Raw genomic sequence first — 27,656 nt, 5'->3', positions numbered from 1 at the left:
GCTGGAGACGAGGCATCAGAGGTTCACTTCTAGTGCAGCTGACTCCAGCAGTTTGTACAAATAAAGGTCAGTCCACTCTGTGAATCACAGATACAGTGGAATAAACTGGTATAAATAAGACATAACAATGAAGGGTAAGTTAAATGTCTTTTCATCCATCCATCCATCATCCCTCCATCCATCCATCCATCCATCCATCATCCAGCCATCCATCCATCCATCCATCATCCATCCATTCACTAATCCATCCATCCATCCATCCATCCATCTATCCATCATCCCACCATTCATCCATCCATTCATTAATCCATCCATCTATCCATCCCTCCATCCATCCATCTCTCCATCATCCATCATCCATCCATTCATCCACCCATTCATTAATCCATCTATCCATCCATCTCTCCATCCATCCACCCATCCATCCATCCATCTCTCCATCCATCCATCCATCCATCATTCATCCATCCATCCATCCATCCTTCCACCCATCCATCCATCCATCCATCCATCCGTCCATCCATCCATCCATCCATCCCCTAGCCAGTAACCTTGATCTGTCTCACATAGCATCTGCATAGAATCAGAGGCCTCGGTTTAACCATCAGGCCCTCTGAGTAAACACCGCTCAATTACTTTAACAATGCTTAATAGGATATTGTGGCTTCTCTGTAAACTCAAAACAGACCTGCTCCTTCCCTGAAATAGCAGCGAGTGGAAATCCACGGGACGGTCCCCCGTCACCAGTTGCCCAATAACCTGGGAGACTGGCTCCCCCCTAATAGAGCGCGGAGCCTGACTCCCACTCACTCTGGCCTCTCCTGACGTATGGAGGCACCAGAACGTCATGAGTCACCACACTGAAGTGGTAAGAGTGTGTCAACATAAACAATTCCTCGGCTTTTTACTTGATGATTGTTGACCAGGCGGCTCTAAAAATATCAGCAAGAAAAACTGAGGGGGAGGACAGGATCGTGGCAGTGATATTTAATAGGGAGTTGTCCACTCCCTGTGCACTGTAAAAACATTGTCTTTTCAGGGTGGAAAACAAACGGGATGAGTACAATGTGGAAAGACAAAAGGTCTTGTTGAGTTGAAGTGATGACCTGCAGGTTTTCTTCTACTGGTCTTATTAGCATTTATGCTTGACTACCACAGAATACTGCCAGGTTCTTAATTCTATTTCACTGCTTATTTTATACCTTTTGGTTTGCTGCCAGCTGTTTAACCCTCATTTGTGCCAAGGCAGTTACACAATAACGGAAGCAACATGCATGCAACATGTGCACGCCAGTCACAAACACACCAGCAATTACCCAAAGATCAAAGTGCCTAAATGACACAGACATATTTTCATTGTTTTCATAACTATGTTTTTGTACTTCTACTCAGGATTCAAAACCACTCACTTCAATTAGTTAACATCGTGTAAGAGCTGAGGCAAAAGACGTAGAAGCATAAATATGACAGACATTTTCCATGTGTTCATACTATTTGTGACTACTTCCCGTCCATCAAATTCAATCACAATAATGCTGTAAAAGTAAATATACTACAGTAAATCATGAATCTGCCCACATGGGTAATCCAGCACTCAGCACCCTTCATCAACTTCCTATAGCGATGTCATTTGTGCTATGTACTCTGACACTGGAAGCCCACAGTTTGCACTCTGTAAAACACAGAGTAAGAACGTGACTTCCGGAAACCATGTAGGACAGCAAAGGCAGGGAGGGTAATGGGAACCACATCCTGTGGCTAACAGGAAATGCTAGTTAAATGATAGGTTTCATAAATAAAGGTCTGCTCGGCTTGCCATCACACCCTTTAAACAGATTCCTTCTCTAAATCATTTTTTATCTGCCTCGGCGTTTGTGTTTGACGATCTTTGCAAATGTGAAAAATGTGACGCCCTCAAAAGGCCTCGTATATCCCCTTATGCAAGCTACTGTAAATGTCACTGATATGCATGAGAACCATTTTTTGTTGATGAGATAATGGCCCAGTTTCAGTTTCCTTTCAAGCACATCACCTTTTCCAGTCGATTCTCACACTGAACACACCTCTCTTATGTAAACAATTTGATGTGCCTGTGCTTGCCATCGAGCTAAATGTAATGCCTGTGAACTAAGCTGTACTTTTGACTCATTTTCCCTAGCTTGTTTACATGCTACCTTTATACAGTCTTGAGCAGGGTGGCCATGAATGTGTTTTCTCTGGTGGCTTCCTATCTGAAATGGTAGTTATTATCATGCTGGTTCATTCAGAAATCACAATCTAAGTGTTGACAAGGATTGTCTGAACATGCTGGGTTTTTCAAATCTCCCCACATTCATTCAGGAACAGATTTAAACATGATCCTCTATCCATTTTGTGTTAAAAAAAAAACACCCAAGGAACACTTCTAGACAGACAAGGGCCATTTAACTTTACCAGACAAGGCTAAACACACTCTCCAATGTCCATGAAAACAGGCGGTTTAGAGTGATTTAACTAGGTCTGAAGGGCGCGCAAGAGATTTTCAAGTGTAAACAATTCAATCATGTAAGAGAAATCACTTTTCTCTGGTCTTAATCTTATACAGCCATCTATAAAAAGGGTCGAGTGGCTTTTTGTGAGACTTGGTGAATTTAAATCAGAAAATAAATCTCTTTTTTCTGCACTATTTTATGAGGCATCTTGCCTTTTCCAGAGGGATACCACCAAGCTATAAAATGGTTGGCTTTTTTAAACAATGTTGCATAACTTTAATTTCTCTTTCAACCTAGTTTTCTAACAATTTGGGGCGAATAATTGAGCTGCTGCAAAAGGCAGCTGTTGGTTGAATGCTGTTTTAGAGGGGAATACCATGCAATTAAAGGATTTATATGTTGTTCCTATTGTCAAGGGCAGTCCAATCAATATTTCTGAACATGAACAACACGGCCATAACGCCATGAATGGCAGCAGGGTGACATAATCGTTAGGGAGACTGTTCCTCAACTGGGCGGCCCGGGTTCAAGGCCCTGTGACAAACAAACATCAGCCCTGTTAAAAGTGTTCTTGAACAAGACGTTAGATTCCCACCAACTCCAACGGTACTTTTGTTTTTTTGGGAGGGGAGGGGAATTATTTGCCTTTATTAGATAGTGGAAAGTGGAGAGAGACAGGAAAGATTGGGAGAGAGAAAGGGATGACAAAGGTCCTGGGCCGGATTCGAACCCAGGATGTTGCGGTTGCATGATATGCGCCTTAGACCACTGACCACCAGGAGGCCCATGGTATGTTTCTGTAGCTGACCATGCACTTTGACCTTCTTTTATAGACAAAACTCAAAGGATAAAGAATTGGGAAAGGTGACTATATAAATGTTACAAAAAAAAACCACTTATGAAGCTCATTTGGTTCTAAAAACACAAACATTTCATACTGTAGGTCCACACAGTATTTTCCCATGAATTCATGAATCATCTCTTGACGTTGCGTATTGATGAAAACAGAGACGCTGATGTTGTAATGGAGGAAACCCCCTCTGTTTGTTTTTTTCTCTCTCTCTCTTTCTCTTTCTTTTTGAGTTGTATGTATGTGATTGCTCTGTTGCAAAATGATAAACTATGAATAAAAAAAACAGAATAAAAAATACAGACGCTATCCTGGCCTTAACTCTGCTCATGAAGAGCTTTTAACCAAATGAATTGCTTAGTTGCTTACTTTTCTTGTGTTTGACGAGCAGGGGCTGTGTGTTTTGAATCAGAATGTTTTGGTTTCTACGTTACAGTGACATCAGACTATCAAGAACAACATTATGCGCATAAGCACAGACACTGACGCATGTTGCTGTCTTATTCAACAGGCTAACATCTGGTTGATACCAATTAATTAATTAAATCACCATTATCTCCCCCCCTTCCTCCCTGCACACACACACACACATACACACTAACAGTTTTTAGGTGTCCTACCACACCAGGCAGGGACGAGCCGAGGCAAGACCTATCATGTCTCTCCTGAGTGAGAGCAGACATTGTTGACTCACTGTCGTCTAGAGGCGCTTAGCCTGCGTCCCACCACAGCTATGCGCTGTCTGACCAGAGCCTCGGAGCAAGGGTGTGCAGACTCACACACATGCATGGATGCATGCACAGACTACACAAACACACGCACACACATACATTCAGGTAGGAGTCACATAGACACATACATTACACAGTCTCACTCTCTCTCTCCGACACTGCGGTTTGCCCTTTAATCCACTCATCAGTCACAGCCAGCTCCACAGCAGGAAAACAAGTGCTTTCTTCTTCTTCTTCTTCTCTTCCTTTCCTTCAATTCCTCTGCAGCTGAAATTTAGACTTTGCTTTTGCATCCTGCATATATCCATTAGAATATGAAGGAGACTGTTTACTCTAACAGGACAGGTAGTTACACAAGTAGAGGATACACCTGTCAGACGTGTCAATTCTTTAAAGCCCTTCTGAAAACCACTTGTGTTGAAAGGCTTAGTCTCCTCTCCACAAATCCTCCACCATGTGGCCTGAGGGTGCCAGACACACGAGTCTGCCTGTCCATGGACATCACGCGCTTGTTTATGAAGGTATTTCTCATACTCATTGGTCCAGCCGCAGTGTGAAGCTCCATCCATAGCCAGGCCTATTGGATCTTAGCAGGGAAGACTGACATCATGATGTGCCAGGTGACGTTCAGGTAGACAGAAGTAACACTTGGTGCTCTTGTGGATTCAAAAAAAGTAGTGAAGTCCTTATAGGTGCTCAATGGGAACAGGAATCAAATCTATAGAAAACTGAGAGCTCTAAGATTATAAGCCTCCAGAGAGAAAAAAGCAAACTCTTGAGCTGTAAACACAAAGTCCAAGGCACTCTAAATCCAGTAAAGATGGAAGAAACTAAAAGCTTGAAATTTAAAAAGCCTTTATTGTCATGACTTAGAGCCAACGACCCTATTGGTCTTCATCAGGGCAAGAAATGGCTCTACAATGAGCAAGTCATGATTTAAAAGTACTACAGGCAATCAATGACTAGCAATAAAGGAATTGGGCACATGCACAAAAACAACCCATTACTATAATGCAAAATTACAGTATTACAATACCTCAAAGGTGAAAGGGATAATAAAGGAACAAATATGTATATGATGATGATTTTCAGGTATTCATCACTTGACCCCTAACACTTTTGCACTGTGTGGACACACACACACACACACACACACACACACACACACACACACACACACACACACAGAGAGGGCAGAAGGAAACCCACAGAGACAGACACCAAAGTGCAGCCACACGTGTGCAGCCACCCGCAGTCAGACAGACAGATAGGGAAACACACAACCGGTGTCTCACCACAAACACACAAACACACACACCGACACACCGACACACCCGTCCCGTCCCGGCCCTGTTTACTTGCGACCATCACAGCTCCGTAGCAGTCAACCCCGTCATTCCACAGATTCCTGCGTCCCAGCACTTATTTCATGAGCTTGACAGCAGGGGGAGGTTTTGTCTGCTCATCAAAGGAAGGATTCATATAGATAAGAAGTAATAGTGCTGACTGATATGATGAAAGTAAACCACTAATAATGATGAAAGTTAACCGACTGACAGAGACAGATGATGCAAAGGCATGAGAACAAACCACACTGAACTTTCTGATACAAGGCCAACATAGACTCATGTATTTTTCTAATTCTAAAAAGTGAAATCTGATTGACCTGCATGCTGTGTGATCAGTCACACTGCAGTGACACATGTATTGGATTAAAACAAATAATCCTGAATCCTGGGACCAAAGGGAGTTTAAAAGGTACAACCAGGGTACAAATTGTCTCCTGAGTTTGTCCCCAAAAGGCCTTTAACTGTGCAATACTGCCACCTATGGATCAAAAATGACACTTTACTCCATTATTGCCAGGTCTACAGTACATGACAGGCCCAACCAAAAGATACCAAAAGAGCATGATTTATTTGACACAGTCTCTACTGCAGAAAGACACAGTGACTCATCACTACAACAACCAACATGTCATTTTCTTTATTTACTTTATTTGTTAAACAAATCTGACTGGGCTCTGACTGATATAATTCATCGTTTCACAAGGTGAAAATACTTCAAGACAAAAAATAATTGATGAGCTTTTATGTGTCAAAAGGTCAAATTTACCTTCCCCACGTTTGGCATTGGATAGACTTCAAATACAGTAATGAACCTCTGAAAGATTGTCTTGTTTTTCTTTTAACAACTTGTTATCTACCTAAACATTACCAATAAATATATTTCTTAAGCATTTGGGCTCATATCTGGTGGAATGCATATGCCATTGAAATGTATCATTTGGCACCATGATGATCAAGTTGATGCACAGGCCTTTACACTTGATCTTGTGCTGATTCTTTAATGCCTTGCTAAAGCAAATACAGTACATTATTGTGTTTTTTTTCCCTTCAAAGTCAGTGCAGTAAATTTGGCCTGTCTGTGGTTTATGGGGTTGATAAAATGTTGGCTTTTGGTGTTTGGAAAATGACAGACGGCCTACCAGTTTCGGTTTCAACATGAATTTTACTTTTCTGGATAACTGAAACTGAGCGCTTTCAAAATAAAACACTGTGATTTTTTTTTTTTTATTTTTTTATTAACAAAGGAATAATATACAAACATTCAGGTAAACAATAGCAGCACATATAGATCAAATTTAAGGACACAAATGTATATGAGGAACATAGAGGGAAAATTTAAAAGACAATTGCATAAAAATAAAAACAGGAGTACACATATACACAAATATAAACATATTTAGTCAGAGGTTTCAGGGAAAAAAGTTCCATAATGTTTCAATAGCTTATTACTTTTTTTGTTGTTTAATAAAGTGAGTGATTTAAGTAGAGAATTCAGTTCTAGGAGAAAAGGTGAGATCTTAGGTAGTGATTTAGAAAACTTTTGTTTGTGAATAAAAAACTTTGCATATAGGATAATGAAATTAATCAGATATTCAAGAGCGCCATCATCTGGATTATCATAGTAACGGTTAAAAGAGTAAACAGAGTTAGCAGCTTCAAAAAAGTGAGACTCTAGATCTGTCCAAAATCAAAAAATAGGTGAGAAATTGTTTCTAAGAAATATCAATGTCTGTAAACTTAGCAATAAGACAATTAGCAGGGTATATCTTATGTACAATTTTGAAATGTAATGAATCGAGTAGTGGTTTCATGTGTCGTAACGTCGTGACATCATACATATGCGCCGCGTCCACCTTCTGACATTCTCAATGACAGTTTGCACACATTTTTACGTTTCTTTGATACTAGATAATTAATCAAACATACAGCGACAACGACAATGCAGAGAGCCGCACACGTTGCGCTGTGTGACTGGTCGCAGGTTTTCAGTCGGTCGGTGATTCGGCGATGTCTGAAACGCAGAGGTAAGCAGGCGGGCTGGTGTAGAGCAACTGTAGCTCAAAGCTAAATTAATGCTAAAAACATCACCCTGCTGTGGATTATCTGTCTACACTGCATTCTTCATGACTAATGTTGTCTCACTTATCACCGTTGCATGCTGTTTTCCTGTAGTCATGAGAGAAATCCTTCAAGCTTTACACTAATGGATATTACAAACCATTAGCTTTCGTAAAGGTCTTGGAAAGGTGCCAGTAAAACTATTAAAGTTTGTAATAGTTTCCATAAGGAACAGAAATGGTTAACTACATACCTATAGCAACCAGTATAAATCAACCCATTAGTCTTTCTGCAAATGTTCCTATTGTTTTGAAGCAAAAATGCTGACAAACTACAATGTAGTTTGACTAAGCTTGAAACTGTAGACATATTTTGGAACATCTTTTACAGCTTTTCCTGATGGGATAAATGTCTCAGGTCCCAGAGGAGACCACCTTTGAGCCGTATTGTCAAAGAGCCAGCGTTATTGCTCCTTGCCTTATGTAGCTACATTTCTGTGCTTGTATTACAGCTGCCCCCCTCCAGCTGAGCTCCCGGGGTTACAGTGTGCTCCCTCCCCCTCGGGACGATGAGGAGAAGGCCATGCTGGACAGAATGCTGCGTGTCGACCATGCGGGTGAATACGGTGCCAACCGCATATACGCCGGCCAGATGGCAGTGTTGGGCAGATCCCAGACAGGACCTCTCATCCAGGTACGGACACAATGCATCACATAATGCTTTCTGGCAAAACTCACTACACTCACGACTCTTTTTGTAATCACAGTACTATTTTTGAAGCTGCACTAGGCAACTTTGCACGTCGGTGGCTCCAAATGGCAAGATGTAATTGAAAACTGTTTGAAGAATACCCAGAAATCATGTGATGTGATGTCAGTAAACTGCACACAGCATGCTCATGTTTACCAACCTGGCTGGACTGTGATCGCTTTATACCAAAGGAAACTAAAGGGATCAGAGAGGCAAAAGATACTCTTCTATACTGCAGCACCACTTTTTGACTAAGGCTGCTTAGGCGGGTACATTTTTCCATACAAATCTTGCTTAATGCAGCTTTAATCATTCATCCAAGTTTATCAATATTGTATTTTAAAAAGCACAGACTTAAGTAGAGAAATTATGGATGGTTTGGTTATTGCATTGTGATCCAAAAATAAAAAGGATATTGTGTTCCCATACAAATGCATGCATATGTGTGGTGTATGTGTGACTGCATTGCGCTAGACACTCACATGTTCATTCTGTTTTTCCTCAGGAAATGTGGGATCAAGAAAAGAAGCACCTTGAGAAATTCAATGAAATTCTGGCTGAGAACAGAGTTCGGCCCACATTACTGTTGCCCCTCTGGAACATCACAGGGTTTTTATTAGGTGGGTAGCTCCAAAACATAAGACACATTTTAGGGATGCACTGATATGTTTTTTGGAGGTCGATACTGATATCTGATATGTATTTTTGTAGGAATCTTAGTAAGTCTTAGTAAGTGTTTATTAAACAAAAAGCCATATTAGTTTTATTATGTTGCTAATTTGACAGTTGTATTAAGTGACACACTCCTAGAAAAAATGGTCACAAAATTGCCAGTTTTAAAAAAAAAAAGGCCAAATATCAGCAGTAAAAATAATATCGGCCAATACCGATAGTCTGCCAATATATCGGTGCATCCCTAATACATTTCATAAAGTAATATGATACTTTGATTTGAAGGACAAAACACAGATGAATAAAGAGAATAGTAATAATCTTCCAAAGTTTCAAATTGCCAGGACACCTGTGCTTGAATCCTGGGATGCCTCTTAATGTAGCTTAGGTTTGGTTGGGAGTTATTATATTCCATTCACCCTGTGTGAACTTAAAGTCGTATCTAGTGTGGGAGGAATGCTAAAACACCATAACCAACATGTTGTATTTCTCCACCTGAGGAGAAGAACTTGACTTGAGAATTCACAAAGGTAGAAACAACTTGGTTGCCCAGCCTGAACTTAATCTCCCCCAGTGAGTCAGTGGAAAACAGTCTGCTGCAGTCTGTAGGCAATACATGTAGTAAGGTGTTGCTTTGCAGAATAATAAGTACTTTTTCATCTCCTTTAGGTGCGTCCACAGCACTGCTGGGGAAGGAGGGGGCCATGGCCTGCACTGTGGCAGTAGAGGAGAGCATCTCGGAGCATTACAACAGCCAGATCAGAGCGCTGATGGAGAAAGATCCAGACAGATACACTGAACTCTTAAAAGTGAGTCAGACACTGTTTTCTCTGCATTCACTTACTCAGGCAAAGTGCTTTTTGTTTCTATGCATAAAAGAAGTCCTTTACATGTCCTCCATGTAATGTGGGTGGGTGTGATTGTGTAACATACTGAATGAAGAGACAAACTGGATATTGGTAGGAAAAGTGAAAATACACATAGAATAGCACATTTTCTCTAGAGGGAGAGACAAAGGGATCAATAAAACACCGCTTTACATTATTAAGATTATAGGCTTGCCATGGTAAAATTATGAATAAAATGTGTTACACATAATAAGACATTGAGTGTTTCAGTTATACATCATCATTTAAGAGCCTTGCCTATGTGGTCACACATCCTCAAGGGTGAAAATATAATATCATTTTGTCAAAAGTAGACTTTTATTTTCCTAGTTGCACACTTCAGAGCCCGTGTGTCCGAGTTGTACACATCACAGCACTCGATTCCCCATTAAGATGGATTCAGTGTTTCATCACTGGTAAATGTGAGAGGGTGACTCACACTGTCAGAGCTCAACAGTCAGACCCCCGGCTGGAAGATGGCAGAGATTTTTCCCATGCCTGGTGGAAATGTTCCAGGTGGGCCGAAGCGCTCAAACACGTGAAGGTAGTCCTCCGTTGAACCGGGGTCTTGCAAAGAGAGATTTGAGCTGTCATTTTGCCGGATCATATATCATTCAAAGTTTTGGCTTCATGAGTGGTTAATTGGTAATTCATTGAATGCAAAAAATTAAAGTTGGTTCCAGTGTACCCACCAGGGGAGAGCGACAAAGGTGAACAATATCAACAAACATGACCTAAGATTACTCGATTAAAAAACAAGGGTGAACAAAATAAACTTTGTCGTTGCTGGCACTGAGTTGTCAGACATGTCAGAAAAGCTTCTGTCTATCTTGGAAAATAATCTATTTACAAGCAGAGTAATAATAATAACTTTAATAATAACTTTATTTGTATAGCACTTTTCTAAAAACAATGTTTACAAAGTGCTTTACATACAATAAAACCCAAAAGGACAGTGATGTAAAACTACCATAATTAAATAAATGATAGAGCTGAAAAATGAATATAAATAAAAAAAATAATAAAAAATAGGAATAAAAGGTAATACAAGAGATAAACAGGTACAACTAAAAAGGGTACTACTCCGATGGTATCTGAAAATATTCACCTATTTACTAAATGGTATTTTGCTATATTTTGCTAGGTAATAAAGGAATTCAGAGACGACGAGTTGGAGCATCACGATACAGGACTGGAGCATGATGCTGAAACGGTAAACATGTTTTGTCTTATTCTTGTCAAACTTGTAGTGTAGCGTAGATAAGCCCTTATAGAACAAACGTTTTTTCAAGTCATCAAGTTATTGAAAAAACCTTGGTTGCGGTTTTATGTTTGGGTTGCTCTGTTGAATGATTTCTCCTTTATGATCTTTGTTGTGGTATTTTGTCATTTATTGCCATTCATTTATCATGGGCTTACTGGGAAATGTTTTATTGAGGAGTAGAAGAAATGTAATGTTCTCAGCAGAATCCACACAAATACTTTGATTTCCCAAACATTGGATCACATAGATCAACACTACAGTTGCCTGTGAATGATATCAGTGTACTTAACTTTGTCTGCAGTTTTTACTGAATGTCATATAAGCAATTCTGATCTAAGCACATTTTTTTTCTTCTTCTTTTGTTTTAGGTGCCTGGATACTGGCTATTAAAAAATGCAATACAGCTAGGCTGCAAAGCTGCAATATATGTTTCTGAACGTGTCTAATCATGTAATTATTTCAGTTTCCTTTTTCACAGAGGTTATTTTTTATTATCTTGACTTAGTTTGTATAAAGTAAGTAACTCGTTCTCATGGTGTCTGTTTAAATGCTGCTCCATTGATATTGAAGCACTTTGTGACACCGCTCCTTGGCTAATTGTCTAATGACAATGTTCTGTTGTACCTTTGCCAGAATGAAAACATTGTATACAAAAATTCATTGTTGTCTAAATTGACCTGAATTTTATTGCATTGTACAGTGTGTAATTGGACTCTTTGTAAAAGTAAATGGAGTGACCTTTCCTAAATTAAATTGCAGGCTGTTACATCGTTGTGTAAATGTAAATCCTGTTTTCTTTCTTTGTAGCAATCCTGTTTGACCAATTGAGTTTCTCTGAAGTTGCCTCCTTGAAAGGCAACTCTTGCATCAAGAAGACCTCAGTGGTCCAAAGAGGTGATGGGAGTTTACTGAAGGTGAACTCCAGATCTTATTTATCTGGCTTTTTTTCTGCTTTAATCGACCATGTCAAGATATCCGGGTCGTACGCTGTCTCCCCGGTGCAGCAGTGGACAACGTGTACAGGTTGTACTTAAAGATCTGACACTTGCCGTTCACCGAAATACTTCAAATACATGTAATGAGGTCATATTGATATTGGCATACTCACGCCATCATACCCTTCAACAAACTCTCCTCTTTCACATATAATAGGTCATATATCAAGCTGAACTATGCCTTGTCGTCCTGGCCTAACTGTTAAGCGCCCTCACACAGCTGTTCTGGGTACATTAGGTCACTGAGAAAGAAGGATTGACAAGAGGCCCCTAATCTATTAGGCCTTTCAGCAAGTAGAGCAAAGTGTTCATTCGCCCCCATCGTCCCTCCTATTGACTATAGGCATCGGTTTGTCCTTACTGTACATTGTGTACTGACCCAAGGCCTTGACTTACACTTTATCCTTTTCAAGTGCTGTGCATTACATTCCACTGGATTAGAGAAGAGACTTGATGGCCCTCATCACATGCAATGTGGCTGCCATCAAAAGTTACAAATTATCTGGTGGAGCACGATGTGAAGGAGAGTCAATGTTGCTGCAAGAATGGAAAGGTTGATGGCTAATAGCATGGAATGGAATTGAGAAGCCCTCAGCCCATTATTTTTTTAAACTGAAGAAAAGACACCGCTCACCTGCTACAAAGCTTGGTTGAGGAGCTGGAGCTGGAGAATTATAGACTTGAAAAAGGCATCCTCTGACTGAAAGCTCGCAGTAAATGAGTTTTGCACAGATTTTGAGTGTGCAGATGCCTTTTTCTTTTTGGCATGTCTGCTTTATTAGACAGTTACAGTGCAGAGAGACAGGAAAGACAGGGCAGAGAGGGGATGATATGCAGCAAAGAGCACGGGCCGGATTCTAACCCATGCTGCTTGCCTTAACGGTATGTGCTCTACTGGTTGAGCTACCAGAGCACCCTGAAGCTCTTTCTTTGATGGAAATTGTTGCTCTATTGATGTTATCACCATAGCAGACAATAACAGTAGTTCAAGGAAAGGTGTAGACCTTGTCTAGGCTTGTACTAGAGGTGAGCCGTTGCCCAGGTTCACAGGCTCTGAGCTATTTTCCCCAGCATGAGGTCAGAGGAGTTATTTTAGCTGGGATGGGTTTACATATCGGACCTGACCCTAAGGGTTAACATGCTGTAACTCTATGGCCTCCATTCCTTCAAAATAGGCTCTTCTCCACCGTCCATCATTTCCTGGTTGTGGTACAGCCCAAGACAAACAAAAACCACCAAAAAAATCAAAGAGTCACTAACGTATGTGCAAGTTAGATATCTGATATTGGACCTCTTTGATGATAAGCTCTAAATATGATGTGTTTATTATGATGGTTCAAGTGGTCATTACAAGTGGTTAGGGTTAGTGTGTGCATAGGGTTAGTCAGTGTGTGTGCATGCTGTTAAGGCTAAATAACTTTTGAAACGTAACGAACATGTAGATTATCTTAAGGTTAGAAAAATGCATCATATAGAGGAATTCTAAAACTGTTAAGCTTTGACAAAGTGCTTCTCTGTTTTAACGAGTAAGTTGGTTTATCTGGTCATGATGTTTCCACTTTGTGAGCCTATGTGCTGCAACAATTATGTCTAACTTCTCTTAAGTATAAATGTATTCTCACTAGCTTAGCAGTACCAAAATGACAAGTATAGTTTTATTACAGACAGGACATTTGTATCGCTTTGACATGGCCAGGAGGAAAAGGCATGGAACCTACTTTAATGGTCATAGGAGGTCACCAACTACACACAAGCAACCTGAGACAATGGCAGGCTTTGCAAATCAAAGGTAGATCATCATGTATTATCTCTGCTCCAGATTAATAGTGCTGACAGTTTTATAGCAAGATGCAAGTGTTTAAATAAAGCAACAAATGTACAGCTCCATTTGTAGCACCATCTTGGGTGACAAAATTACCGGTAAATAAAATCATGAGTGATGACTCAGTCACGATGCAGGTGTTAATAACAGTAAGCCATAAAAGCTACATCTAAATTAGCTGCCATGTTTAATCATGGATATAATACATCTTTGTGCTTGATTTTAAACAGCCTGAATATGAGCAGCAGTGTATAAACCTGCTTGATGTAGAACAAGATATTCATTCCTTTCAGTTCTGAGTAACTAAGTTTGACATTTACACCACATTACAGAGCTATTTTCTGCAGCCATCTATGGCAACCAGGAGTTAGCGTGAATTGTTTAGGTTCTTTTCCTAGAATCACCTCAAAAGGACTCTGCTGAAACACTGACTGAGAAATAGGCAACAAGAATTTTAAAAAAGCAATAAAACTCAACTAAACTGGGATCTCGCTACCCGTGAATAATTGGGGTTGTAAATTTTGAGGAGCACGAATAATATAAATCGCTATCATAAAAGCTTTCGGATGCAGATCATATTGTTTCTTGGCTTGGATGTGGGCAGACTGTCAAGCAGTGGGTTTACAGTAACTAATAGGTAGCATAAGGTGCCCTTCCATGTGCAGCACCGAAGGTCTTTGTGGGGAAAGCACTTATCACTCCATTAGATATTCTATTACTTAAATATCAACATAGCTTGGTCTGAGAGTATCATAGTACTCTATTGATGTCTGACAACTTAAAGAATGTTGTTTCCTCTCAGATTTGATAAAAATTAAGTAAAAGGATCTCATGTCATATTAGTCCCTTTGCCTAGAAGGGAATTTGATGGAATACACTCAATTGTGTCCTCTGAATTAATTTGGTCTGCCCCTGTCCTGTGATGAGTAACAAGCCTGTCTATTAGGGGGCCATGTAAGCTATAAGAATCATCTTTATTGTTCTTTTTGAGATATGCACAAAAACATTTGTGGTGCATTAGTGATGCTTAGATATGACAATTCCTTCTTGTAAAAACCCTCTCAAATTATCTTGACAGACAACATTCAACAGAATTACGAAACATCACTCTCAGGAAAAGGTACAACACTGACCAAAAGATACAATCTTGTTCCCTTTTTCCTCGAGGATATGATGTAAATATCCTTTTGTGTTTTGGAGTGCTGATATCTACTGTATATCAAAGCTTCTTCCTGCCATATGCCTCATCTCCTGCATCCTCCCACAGCAGAGTGATCTCTACAAACTAGACCGCCCTCTGAATGTTGGACCACAATACCAAATCAGGTCTTACATTGGTGCCCACCACCCCTGGCAGGACTCTAAGGTACTGGCTTCTGTGTGCCGGCATTTCCCAATCCCTAGCCTCCCCAAGCGGCCCTAATTTGCCCCTACTCTCTCCTAATTCTGTCCTTACACATTCACGTTCACGTACGAAGCCAATTTGATGCACAGCCTTCTCTCCTCTAACAGTTTATTCTCCATCGCTGCTGCCAGGGATTTCATCACTTGGTTATTATGCCGCCAAGCCTATCAACCTTGGGAACGACTAACTTTACATCCTGACATGATATGTTTAAGCATTGCCGTGCCTGAACACTGGGAACATAATCAGATATTATGTCTTGGCTGATGAGATCAGCCCGGCTGACAGCACTGGATGATTAAGCTAACACAGATGCTAACTGTCGTGTCACCATAAATTTGATTGGCATTCCTGCTTTGTTTGTATGTCAGGATCATGTGCCAGCTTATCAGAGTATCCATTGCCTTGAACCTTTAACAAGAGGTTCCCAGAAGTGAGGGGCCATTAGCTTGAACTGACTCAGTGGAGCTTTACATGTACCTCTGGTTATCCAGGTCAACTGTCCACGTTCAGCAGCGTGGGCTGAAAAACACTCTGACACTCAGAGAGGCAGCGCTATAAATAGTAAACAGTAAACATTTTTACTGTTGTAGGGCTATACATATAAATACCTGTAGTGTGATGTCATTGTTTGTATGCTTTAGAATACTGTGCTGTATCGGGCTGCAACTAATGATTATTTTCATTATCAATTAATCAATTCTTTTTTTGATTATTCGATTAATCATTTAGTCTATAAAATTAAAGTTAAAAATAATGACAAATGCCCATCACAAGTTACCAGAGCTCAAAGTGATTCTTAAAATTGCTTACTTAGTTACTTACCAGCAGCCAAAAGAGTATTCACTTTATAATGATATGAAACAGAGAAAAGCAAGCAAGTCTTAGCATTTGTGAAGCTGTAACCAGCAAATGTTTTGTATTTTTATTTGATAAATGACTTAAATGATTAATCGATTATCAAAATTACAATTGATTAATTTTGTGTCAGTCGACTAATCGGTTAATTGACTAATCGTTCTACGCTAGTGCTGTACAGAGTGGTTTAGTTAAATCTCAATCTCCCACTGAGTTCTTTAGGAATCGTGTCTTTTTGCTGGTGGAGTATCAGTGACTCCATGGTATTTTGCTATGCTGAAAGATATACATGTGACTACTTATCCCTCTGGTAAATCTCGAGGCTCACGGGCGTTTGGGGGGAGTGTGTCCCTGAAAGAGCTGTGCCCACGTGTCCTCAAGTCCTCACAGTGTGAAGGGACAACACATGATGCAAAGGGCTGACATCACCTCAGCTGGAATCTGTGATTTACTGGCTGTCTAGTAGGGGCGAGACCGCCACCTACCCACCGCTTTGGAGGGAAAAAAAACCCACCGCCAAGGTCAGTCTTCGAGGAAGGTTCATTACTGTAGAATTTATAAAATAAAATTTCATAATATAACATTCTGGAGTCAATGTTTGGGGAAAACAATTAGATGCAATGAAACTTTTTAATTTGTTGGAATTAGATAGTATACTCATTGTATTTCACTGTATCACCACACACACCCATTTTAACAGCCAAACAGCAGACTGTAGAAAACAACAGCCACAACCACAAACTGCTGATGGCAATGTGCTATGTTGGTAGAAAAAGCACATTTGGTACAGTTTCTATGAATTTGTTGCATTGAAAACCTGATCGTGTTGTAGATACAGTATTAGCACAGTGCATTCATAATTGTTGGTTTCCTTTCTGCAGTATCGATATACTAGTAGTACTAACTGTTGGAGTGTGACATGTAACTAGACCTTGATACTAACACAAATGACTCTGTCTTATTAATACATTCATATATTTAGTAAATTACAATAATATATGTGCAGGAATTAAACTTATTGCACAGATCTAATTGCATGTAGCAAATTATGGCTATCCAGAATCACATTGCCACACTGTTCTCAGTATATTTCTGGAGCATCTATGTTCAAAAGGTTGCGAGGTGTAGATTTTATATTTTCTAAAGACCTGAGGCGTATTTTCATTTAAGAGTGACAGTGGATAACTAGATATTAGTGTGACATTTGTGTGTATCTGTCCTTATCAGCCAAGGCTTGTGCAGCTGTGTTTGCAGTTGGCATTGTGCGATAGTTGTATTGTCGATCAAGTGGAGAGACTTATGCGAAGGCCCTACTGTCGAGTGCCGGAGTTGAGCATGGCGTGACCCCTCCGCTGGCATCCATCACTGCAGTGACAGGCTGGAGGCTCACCCAGCATGACTCCAAGGCCACGTTGCTGCTCCACTGTGTCATGAGCCCCAAAGACACTTCAAGCTATTCACTGACACAATGTTCCCCCTCCAGAACCGGTGGCCCATTTAGGCAAGAGGACAGTGGCAAAGGCAGTGAATTGAGGCATGCAGACTCCATGTGAAGCGAGTAGTTTAGGCTTTCTGGCATTGGGTGAGCAACAGGTCGCTTTAACCTCAGATTTTGTTTCATTTTGTTTCAGTTATCGTACGGTTTTATTTGCACAAAGTTGCACATACCAATTCTTGCGATGTTTTTAGTCCCCTAATCTCACCATTCGTCATTCACCGTAATGCATTAGCTCGCTGACTGTCTAGGAATGTGGTTGTGTTCATACTCGAGGCGGAACATATTTTTCTGTGATGAAGGTGCGTCTGGCATGTCAGTAAGGTGGGCAGGGTGGATTGCTGGTGGTGAGGGGCGCAGCAGAATGAGCTCTTCTGCAGCCTCTCGCAGCACACGAAACGTATTCACTTGTCAGCTACCCTTTTCTACGCCTGTTACATCACCCACCCTCCTGAATCCAACGCCTCGTATCCCTGCCATCGCCCCCCTTCTCCATCTATCACACTGATGCATTGGCCGTTTGCAGAAGGTTACCACGCAAGGCCTCTAAACACCTGCTTTTAGGGCTAGCTTTGCCCGCCCCACCTGCTAGTCTCCTTTAGTGGCTGTCCAGCACTTTGCACCGGTCCCGCTAAGGCCCCCTCTGTCGTCTTTGCTGATTGAATGGAGCGTCCTGGCAATGTTACTCTGGCCAGGTCTCATATCTCTCCCCCTGAGGCTGGTTTTCACGCAGCTCATAAAGATGCCACTCTTCTGTCCTATTACTCATGGCCTCTTTCTCCAGCCGTGCCCCACACTGCTGGTGACAACCAAGCTTCAGTGTGATGCTGAAGCAGATTGTCAAATTACACGCAACATGGCAACGGTAGCTGCAGTGTGGGCTTACATTACTTTGTGGTATGAATCCCAACCTTACAGAAGGTTTTACATTTCATTCTTGATACAGCGTAGCTGCTTGGGATACTTCACACGTAGTGTTCACTGATTGGACACCCATATGGACAGCATCTGGTGGACATATACTGCTCATGCGGTTGTTACCAGTGGGTCGCAACCTTTCTGTGTTGTGGTGCGGTCGGAAGAATCCAGCATATGACTGTTCTCTCTGGCGCGTTGTTCTTTGAAGCTATCAGCCGACAAATATTCTCGCTCACGACCGGGCCCTCGGCTCCTGAGGCTGGTGATGACACACATGCTCAGCAGACAAAGTGCCCGGACCACCCGGGCTTTAGGTGTCTGTGCCCCGACCTTGGAGGTTGGCTGTGAAAAATAACAACATAGGGGGAGAAAGTATGCCTCCTATGCTGCCCGAGGGGTCAAGTCGTTGCCCCTGTCAGGGTTAAGTTCAGCAGGTCTCAGGAACGTTCTGTAACAGGTTATGCAAAATGTTTGTTTTTCAAAAGTAAAGAGACAAATGTAATAGACTCCTGGATGATCAGGAGTGTGTCAGGTTTCACACTTTGTGAGTGTGCGTATGTGCATGTGTGTGTGTGTGTCTGTGAGTGTAGATGTAGGTGCTAAGAGGGGCAACGTTTGACCCTTGACAGGCTCTGGGAGTTGAACCACAGGAGGTCTAGAACACAAATGTGCTTTAATCCATTGATCTGAGGCCTGTTCTGAAAAACGTATCATTCTGTCCAATCCCATATCAAAGAAAAACAAAATAGCAGCAATGCCATCTCTCTGTTCGTGACGTTCTGGCAAAAAGGTGATAGATTTACAGCAACTTTTTCGTTTTTCAGCTATTTGAGGTATCTGTTAAACAGATTGTTGCATTGATTTCTGGGAAGACAGATGGTGGTGTGCATGCTTCAAGACAACTGAAGGAATGAAGAATTGTTCAGCTCGGTAGATCAAATTCAGTATAGTGGTGTCATTAGGGTTCGTTTTTATTGTGCGTAGGCACATACGTTCTCGCAGACATATTTCTGAGTTGCTTTGTTTTCTTTCTGGCCTTAGTTGAAAGTAACTAAAATAGCCTGAAATGCTTGAGAATGAGACAAAAATACCTTTTTTATTTCTGCCAAAGCAATGAGACAAACCTTGATAAATCTGTCTACCTTGTTTATAAGTCTTAAAATGGATGATTACTGCAGACAAACATATTCTCTTGATTCTCATTTCATCAAGAGATAATAATCTACCACCCAGAAGAAAGTTGGATGTTTTTACCTTACACCTTTGACCTAATCATGATGTTTTTATGTATGCCTTGAAATTGAAATCATTCTACAATCCTTTATTTGTGTGATATTTCATATTTCAATTGTGGCGCGTGTGCTGTTATCAGTGTGTCTGATCTACGACAGAGGAGGATATGAACTGTAAGTTTATTGCCTCTATTATATTGTATTTGTAAGCCTCTGTGCTTGATCCATTCCCAGATCTCCAGCCACCCATGCAGTCCTTTCAGCCCCAGCAGCCCCATGCAGCCCCTGCAGCCTCCCAGGAGATCATTATTGGCTTTGATTGACATGTCAGGATGGTGTGCATTTCATTGATGAGAATTTTAGAGCCCTGTGGCTCGTGATCCCCTCGGTGATCGGTGGTACGTCACCCTACAGCTATCCCAGGGGGACAGAGAGATCGGTTTCAAATACCCTGCCTCTTCCTTCAGAAGAGGCAAACTGACCGAACCTGCCATCCAGGAGTCTGGAGAGGCCGACCTGCCCTGGAACACAGCCATAGGTAAAGACGGCTTATCATGCATCGCACAAAACCTTTTAATCATTCTGCATCATATTAGTTTCTAACTTGACTCCAATCTAATCTATCTGAACTAATTAGTTAATATCTGACTGCAGCCGACTGTGTGCAGAGGTTTTTTCTTATTCTTATACAGGCTGTGTTAAATTACTAATATATTGCATGGATATTGTGCAATATTTCAAATCTTGTTTCAACTAACTGCTCAGAACACGATTGGATTAAAGATTGTCCAGTCAGTTGCAGATATATTTCCTCATAACATGGTAAATGGTAACCTCACAGCAAAGTGCACCAAACTGCAATTGCATTGGAAATAGTCATCTATAAATAGTGGCCAGGCTATATCACACAGATATTCATAACAAGGAAAAAAATTGATGTATTTGAATTTGAACTGTTAACTGTAAAAATGAGTTTCTCCTAGTCAATTTAGTGTTATTCAAGTCAGGCCAACAAATGCAGTAATAACAGACATGGGAATTTGCACCACAGACTTCAAGTGTTTCAAATGTTTTAATGTTTAGAGATACAGCAAATCCAAGGGCTTTCATAATGCCGTTTATCCCTATGATTATTTTTTTTTATGTGATTAAAGAATCCAAATAGCTTTATCCTTTATTCATTATTTACTTAGCAAATGCCACTGGAAACATTTGATCTTTTTTCATGTGGCCTATAAAAGCAACAAAATGAAACTCTTGTAGCCTACTTGTAATTACCATTTTTTCAATAGACTTCAGATGTTGAGGAGAAAATGTTATTTGACAACTTCATTTCTGTTTTTGTTATTGATGCAAATGCAGATGCAGATTGGTTTGAGAAATTTTGGGAACTTAGATCATGTGCTGGGTCCGTCCGCCACCTGTACCTTGAGCGTGTCCGCTAAATTGTTGACCATGCAGGAACCCTACGGGACTATTCATTCCCTTGTCGGAGAGTGTTTGAGGTGTGTGCTCCAATGACCTCGGGGTCGCATACCGCGCGAAGGGGCTATGCAGTTATGCCAACCATGTAGATGTTTAAATCAAAACACTGGCAATCAGAGGTGGACGGTGGGAGGGATAGGGAGGAGAGAAGAAAAGAGAGGATGGGGGAGGGAGCGCTTGTTGTTAAGGCCATGGTCAGGTGGGTAGGTGCTTGGTGGTGGGTGGGTGTGTGCGAAGACTTGAAATATGTTGAGGAGAAGCGTGTGTTATCTTTTCTCCTCGCCACCGGCCGTCCAGTACCTCCCCTCGCGGCGTGTTGTCAGCAGCTTACCTCAGGGCCTGGCAGGAGCTCAAAGAGAAAACAGGGGGAAATATGATCCATATGGTGGCACTATAAAGCTCAGTGCTGATTTGCAGGCTTCATCAAAACCTGGTCAAGCCTTCATCACTGCCCATGCCTGGCATCTTCCTCTCACACCTAGTCGCTGCGCTCTGAACTTCTCTCTCTGTCCTCAGCAGCACCGGTTCTCTGCTTGACCCCGGGGTCCCACGGCAAAAATCTTCAAAGCTGATTTCTGAAAGAGGTAGGTTGACTTCCAACTGGAGAAGCGATGGATTTAAGCCTCACACAACATGGGTATGGGATCACTAAAAGATGAAGATCAGGCCCTAAATAACAGTAATTTTTCATGTCTTTTTCATGTTTTGTAACTCATTTGTATAAAGTGAGATTATGAGAGAGTAATAATATGTTGCATTTCAGTCCTCTTTCACTTATGTCCCATTTCTCTCTTAGGCTGGCTTAAATATGAAGATACTAAGCCAGGTTGCTTTCTTGCTTTTGCTCGGGGGGATCTGCTGTCAGAGCAACCGCAATGCCAAATCCGGCGGCAAGCCCTCCAGGAAGACTGCGAACCAAGGAGGAGATGTCGCCCAGTCTCCCCCAGAGGAGGACTCCCATCCTCGGGTGGAGACCGGAGGCACAGCCGAGTCTGGGCGGGAGGGCAGCTCAGGAGCTCGAGCCGCTGGACAACAGGCAGACGATATGAGGCTGCACTTCCTCAAGAACACCCAAGTGACCTGTAATGATGGAACAGCAGCTGGGTGAGATGTGCTGGATCTCATGCTTTCTCACATCCCGCACCTTACACTTGTTTTCCTAAAATACCTGGCAGTTATTTTGTGAAATAAATGTGACTTTTAATGATGTCTGAGACGTTTTAAGCTGCCACAAGTCCTCCAAACACACAATTGGTAGTTTGTTGTCACTCATGCTTGGATTGCACATTGAGGCTGACATTTTGACTGAAAAGACTTGGTGTGACTTGTTCATTTACCAAAGAAGTGATTGTCATTGGCTGTCTGCTTGCTGCTTCATACGATTCTAAGTAGAAACATTGATTTCCGAACCTCGATGGAGTGTCAGTGTGTGTCCATACATGGGTGCTCTCTGTCCACCATCTCCTCATTCCTGTTTATTTGTGGTTCTACAGGTTTTACCTAAAGGAGTTCAGAGGAAGCCGCCGATGGCTGTTATTTCTGGAAGGTGCGTATTTAAAAACCCAACTGGTTAATTTGGTCCCCAAAGGTCAGGTTGTTTTGGCGTGACGCCCCCATTGGAATTTTGATGGGGATGTCGTCTTGTCTCGTCATCTTCTTTTTTTTTGTGTCCTTTTTCGGTTGCTGCCTGTCACTTCGATGGACTTAGGATGGGGGAAATTTATGTGGCTTGTGCTCTGGCGTGACATTTTACCTGGCTGGAGTCAGCCACTTTGTATATAACCTAGTTGTATGTGGAAGAGAAACTAGTAGACACAAACTGAATGTCACTGTCAACTAACCAATCAGGTGCTGACAGTTGGCAATTTAGTGGTATATCAGTCCTCTTTTTGAACAGCTCCAAATGAATGGACAGACTTGCTAGCAGGCCGGGCTACAGGTGCATTCCTCTAGATATTCCCTCTTCATTCCTCACAGGCCTCCATGATGGGCTAACGAGGGGTCTCCCTCTGCGCCGGATGTGAGCGGCTAATATTAGTCTCTTATTTTTAGGTGGCTGGTGCTGCTACAACAAAGAGACCTGTGATTCCAGGTTCCAAAATATCCCTCGACTAATGAGCTCATTGGGGTGGCCCCAGACAAGAAGAGGTAGGTCAGCCGGCCATGGATTAGAATGCATGACACACATGTTCCCATTATATTGTAGGTTACTTGTTGTGTGACTTGTTTTGCCTGATGTTCAGTGAGAGAGAAACATCTGTTGAATGTCTGATTGCTTGATTTAAAGGAAGTGGAATATTGTCTTCCCAAGCTGAGGAAAACCCCCACTGGCATAACACAAATATAGTGTAAGTACCTGCACGTCCTCTCAGAGACCTATTATTCTTCAACTGCATGCATCATAGTGACTGTTGGAGTTGACGCATGCAGATTGTCCTCATGCCTGAGAGTCCTGATAGACTCCTGATTAGACTTGATAGGTCAGTGTGGGTCTCTCTCCGTCAGCTAGATAAATCATCTAAAAATCACTTAAAGAGCCACATCTGAGTGGGACTTCTTCCTATCCATATTGAACTGGCTAAAGTTAAATATGCATTTGAAGAGGGCATTCAAATGGTTTCACATTAAGACTGCAGGAAATCCATTTTGTTTATGCTTCTAGTTGTTTTGATTGCTTAAATTAACTTCATTCCAATCCTTGGTTTGTTTAATTTATTTGGCTGTTTGTTACAATTGTTTCATATGTTTGTATTATTTGACTTTTGTATCTGCTGTGTGTATCATTTCTTTTGTGCTATTTTTGCATTGTTTGTTTGACTGTTTATGTTTCCCATGTATTTGCATGCACATTTTGTTTGTATTTATGGTTGTGTCTGTTCCTTGTTTTTTCTGTCATCTATAGCTATAGTCTATATTTGCTGTGGCATAGCTAATGAGATAATGAGATGCTCTGGTGTGCCATATCTGAGTGTGTCAGGCTGTTCATAGATGTGATTGAAGAAGCCAGCTGCAAGCTGAGCTGCTCTGAAGGATGACGCTGTCTTATAGGCCTCATCAATCCTATTACCTGTGCAGTACGCTTGATGGCAGCTACAGAACTGTACAAGCTTTAGTCTAATGTTTATGACTGTCCCCTTTTTCTGCAGATTCATCCCATACTGCTCCAGTGATGTATGGAGTGGGACTGGGCCTGCCCCAACCCCCCCTAGACCTCGCCAGGGAAGAGAAAAGGAAAAAGACAGAAATGCAAGTAAGAAGTTTCTCCAGAGACATATGGATTCCTCCAGTTAAGCCCCTCGTACCAATAACAGATCTATACCTCCTTAAGCCACAAAAACACATTTAATGTAACTGTTCAATTCAGTGTGGATCTCCTCTTTAGTTGATGTCTGTGTTTTTTATTAGCTGAGTACACCTTCATGGGATCCCTGATCATCCGTGAGGTCATCAAAGACCTCATCCCCAAAGGAATCAAGCAGGCCAAGATTGTCATGCTGACTGGCACAAGGTGAGTTCTTTTAGTCCCTCGCTCTCTTCTGCTGCTGACCCAAGCTTTTGGACTGCGGCCCACAGTCCTAAACACACAACCTCATCTCTGGCTCTATCCCAGCCCACTTCTGGGACACACTAACTAAGAGAGGCCCTATTTTGGGTACATCCTTCCTGTTGTCAGCCATAAAGATGTTTACTGTGAACAATGACTTAATGTCTATTAAAGGGCCTTGCCCAGTAATGGTGAACATTCTTCCCAGGTTAGCAACATGTTCGGTGGGACAAGCTGCTTAATTATTACTGCCCTGCTGTTAGTTGGCATGTAGGACCATTTTGATACCCAGAGCCAAAATGTCACTCTCAAAGCCAAATCATTCAATCAGTTTCTTGGCTCCCTTACAGCGCCGGGGGGACAGGTGTTTTGCTGAACATCGAGAGGGTGGCCACTCAACTGGAGCAGCTTGGTGCGGAGGCCCAGGTCCGAGGCCTGGTGGATTCTGGGTGGTTTCTAGAAAGTAAACAGCAGAGGTCACCCGACTGCCCAGAGACTGTTTCCTGCTCACCTGAGGATGCTATCAAGAGGGGACTCCGGTAAAAACACACAAACCTTGCATTCTTTTGTCAGCCCATACAGAATCAGAATCACTTTTATAGGCCAGGTAGACAACATGTAGACTTTGAAATGAACTCTTTGATAATGTGCTGTTTGTGTTTGTTGATTGTTTTGGTTGTTTTCTCAGGCTGTGGAATGGGGTTGTACCTGATGGGTGTCGGCAGCTCTATAAGAGAGGAGAGGAGTGGCAGTGCTTCTTTGGCCACAAACTGTACTCTACCTTGACCTGTGAGTGCCTGTCAGCTATGGCTGCCATCATCTTGGAGTGAAGTGATGTCTGACTTATGCTGTTCAACAACAGCATGTACTGAACTTTGAAAGTCTTTCGTTTAATTTACTCAGGAGCTGAAAAGTGGATTGACTCCCAGATATGCTGAACATTGGGACTATTGATGCTAGTATTACATTCAAATAGGCAAAGCCCTGTATGCAAACAACATGCCTAGCACGGATCACTGTTTTAGTGAAATGTCTTAGTAGGAAATGCTTGCAGTGCTACTACATGTCAGCTCAATAGTGCACTCTTTGTGTTCCCTGTAGCCCCTCTGTTTGTGGTGCAGTGGCTGTTTGACGAGGAGCAGCTGAGAGTGGAGAACATCTACCTGGGAGGGCAGAGCCTGTCGGAGCAGCAGTGGATCTACATGCAGAACCTGGGCAAGGAGCTCAAGATCTCCCTCAGAGACGTCACGTACGTTCACACCAACTTATTTTAACTTGGAAGACTAAGATAATGCCATTTAGCAGGTCAAAATAACAAACTAGCAGAGGTGTGACCAAGCCAACTTTGCTTGAGTCCCAAGTCAGTCTCAAGTCTTGAGGCACAAGTCTCAAGTTAAGTCCCAAGTCTAAATGTAGATTACCAAGTCAACTCCAAGTCAAGTCCATGTCATTAATGTCAAGTCTCAAGTCAAGTCTCAAGTCTAAATGTAGAACACCAAGTCAAATCAGAACAAATCAGGAGTCCAGTATTATTGGTCTGATTAGAGGAATCCGTATTCGTATTCAACTTCAATAAATTCAATCATTCCATACAAATTCAGAAAACAGAATTTAAATGTAGTTGTCAAAGTCAGTCTCAAGTCTGACTTGAGTCCAATGTGACTCAAGTGCCCACCTCTGCAAACTAGTAACAATAATCAGCTAGTAACAATAGATTGTTAAAAATGTGATCCAATCTAATATGCATCAGGTGAGAAAAAATAAGGATGGACTAAGGCCAAATTGATATACAGTATGTGCTGTCGTCCAGTAAACATGGCAGACCTGCCAGAGAGATGACTGCCTTCTGCTGTGTGTTTTTCAGGGCTGTATTCGCTCCCTCCTGCCTCTCCCACACACTGATCACTAAAAGGTAAGAAAGGATATGATAAGCTCTTCCTCCTGCCACCCTCCCGTCTCTCCCAGTAGCCATCTCTACCTAGTGAGCTCATGCTGCTGTTTCTGTTAGCTCGTTCATCACGCCGCATTCTGCGTGTCACAGAATGCCATTTCACACTTTCACTAACCCCTCAGTACCCCTCTTTCGCTGTCTCTCTCTTACATGCCATATATATGGACATTGATGGGTCAATGCCAGGGCAAGGGGTGGAGTCTCAGCTGTGTCTAAAGGGTTGGGTTAAGTTGGGTGTGTTGAGGGACATGTTCCTTTATGGGAAGAGCTGCCCGTCCAACCGTGGTGTAGATAATTTCACAGTTGCAGTTCTGTGATGTAATCCAACTCTGTGACATTGGTTATGGTGTTGTCAGTGGTGATATGAACACTTAGGGAATAGATTGAGACACTGGCTGCCAAGGCAAACTGCAAACCTTGAGAGAAGACGGGGCTTATGAGAGGAATAGCAGACATCACTCTCCCGCTTCTTGTTTGCTAACCCCATCCTCCCACCTTCTCCTTCACTGTCTGCCCACTCTTTCCTTCCACTTCTTTCTCTTTTCTCTCTAACTTTGCATCTCTCCTCTCTCTCACCTCTCTCCTTTCACTCTCCTTTTATCTTTCTTCTAGTAACTGGATAGATTTCCAAGTGAAAGGCACCTCTCTGCCGCGGGCCCTGCAGTGCTGGGACAGGAGTCTCCAGGAGGCCAACCGCAACAACAGGACCCCTACGAAGGGCTGTCCCTTCCACCTGGTGGACAACTGCCAGCGGCCCCAGTGCAACCCCACCTGCCCGGCCTTGGTGGACCAGGCCACCCAGCAGGAGCTCACCCTGCTTCAGATGCTGGTAGCCATGGGTCTGGATCTCCAGAGGTTGGGCCTGGATCCCCAGAGTGATGCAGGCTCCCCAGTCAGCATGACCAGCAATGGTGGCTAA

The 27,656-nt window shown here is 42.0% G+C and overlaps 2 protein-coding genes across 2 annotated transcripts; both read left to right on the top strand.

The window, feature by feature from the left end:
* The first annotated feature begins 7,253 nt into the window (after window positions 1-7,253).
* Window positions 7,254-11,790, top strand: coq7 (coenzyme Q7 homolog, ubiquinone (yeast)). The gene is made up of 6 exons (XM_071913931.2): window positions 7,254-7,425; window positions 7,971-8,152; window positions 8,715-8,829; window positions 9,551-9,690; window positions 10,913-10,981; window positions 11,401-11,790. The coding sequence occupies exons 1-6, from the start codon at window positions 7,341-7,343 to the stop codon at window positions 11,476-11,478; spliced, it is 669 nt and encodes a 222-aa protein (XP_071770032.1). The 5' UTR covers window positions 7,254-7,340; the 3' UTR covers window positions 11,479-11,790.
* A 10,260-nt stretch (window positions 11,791-22,050) lies between these two features.
* On the top strand, window positions 22,051-27,656 carry notum2 (notum pectinacetylesterase 2). The gene is made up of 11 exons (XM_071913932.2): window positions 22,051-22,346; window positions 22,736-22,788; window positions 23,295-23,390; window positions 23,530-23,590; window positions 24,389-24,492; window positions 24,648-24,750; window positions 25,137-25,325; window positions 25,475-25,575; window positions 25,888-26,035; window positions 26,651-26,698; window positions 27,350-27,656. Exons 1-11 carry the CDS (start codon window positions 22,051-22,053, stop codon window positions 27,654-27,656), a joined length of 1,506 nt encoding a protein of 501 aa, XP_071770033.1.

The sequence above is a fragment of the Centroberyx gerrardi genome, chromosome 3 (assembly GCF_048128805.1).
Source record: "Centroberyx gerrardi isolate f3 chromosome 3, fCenGer3.hap1.cur.20231027, whole genome shotgun sequence".
Classification (NCBI taxonomy): domain Eukaryota; kingdom Metazoa; phylum Chordata; class Actinopteri; order Beryciformes; family Berycidae; genus Centroberyx; species Centroberyx gerrardi.
The sequence above is the reverse complement of the archived record's forward strand: the minus strand, read 5'-3'. Positions and strand labels throughout refer to the sequence as shown.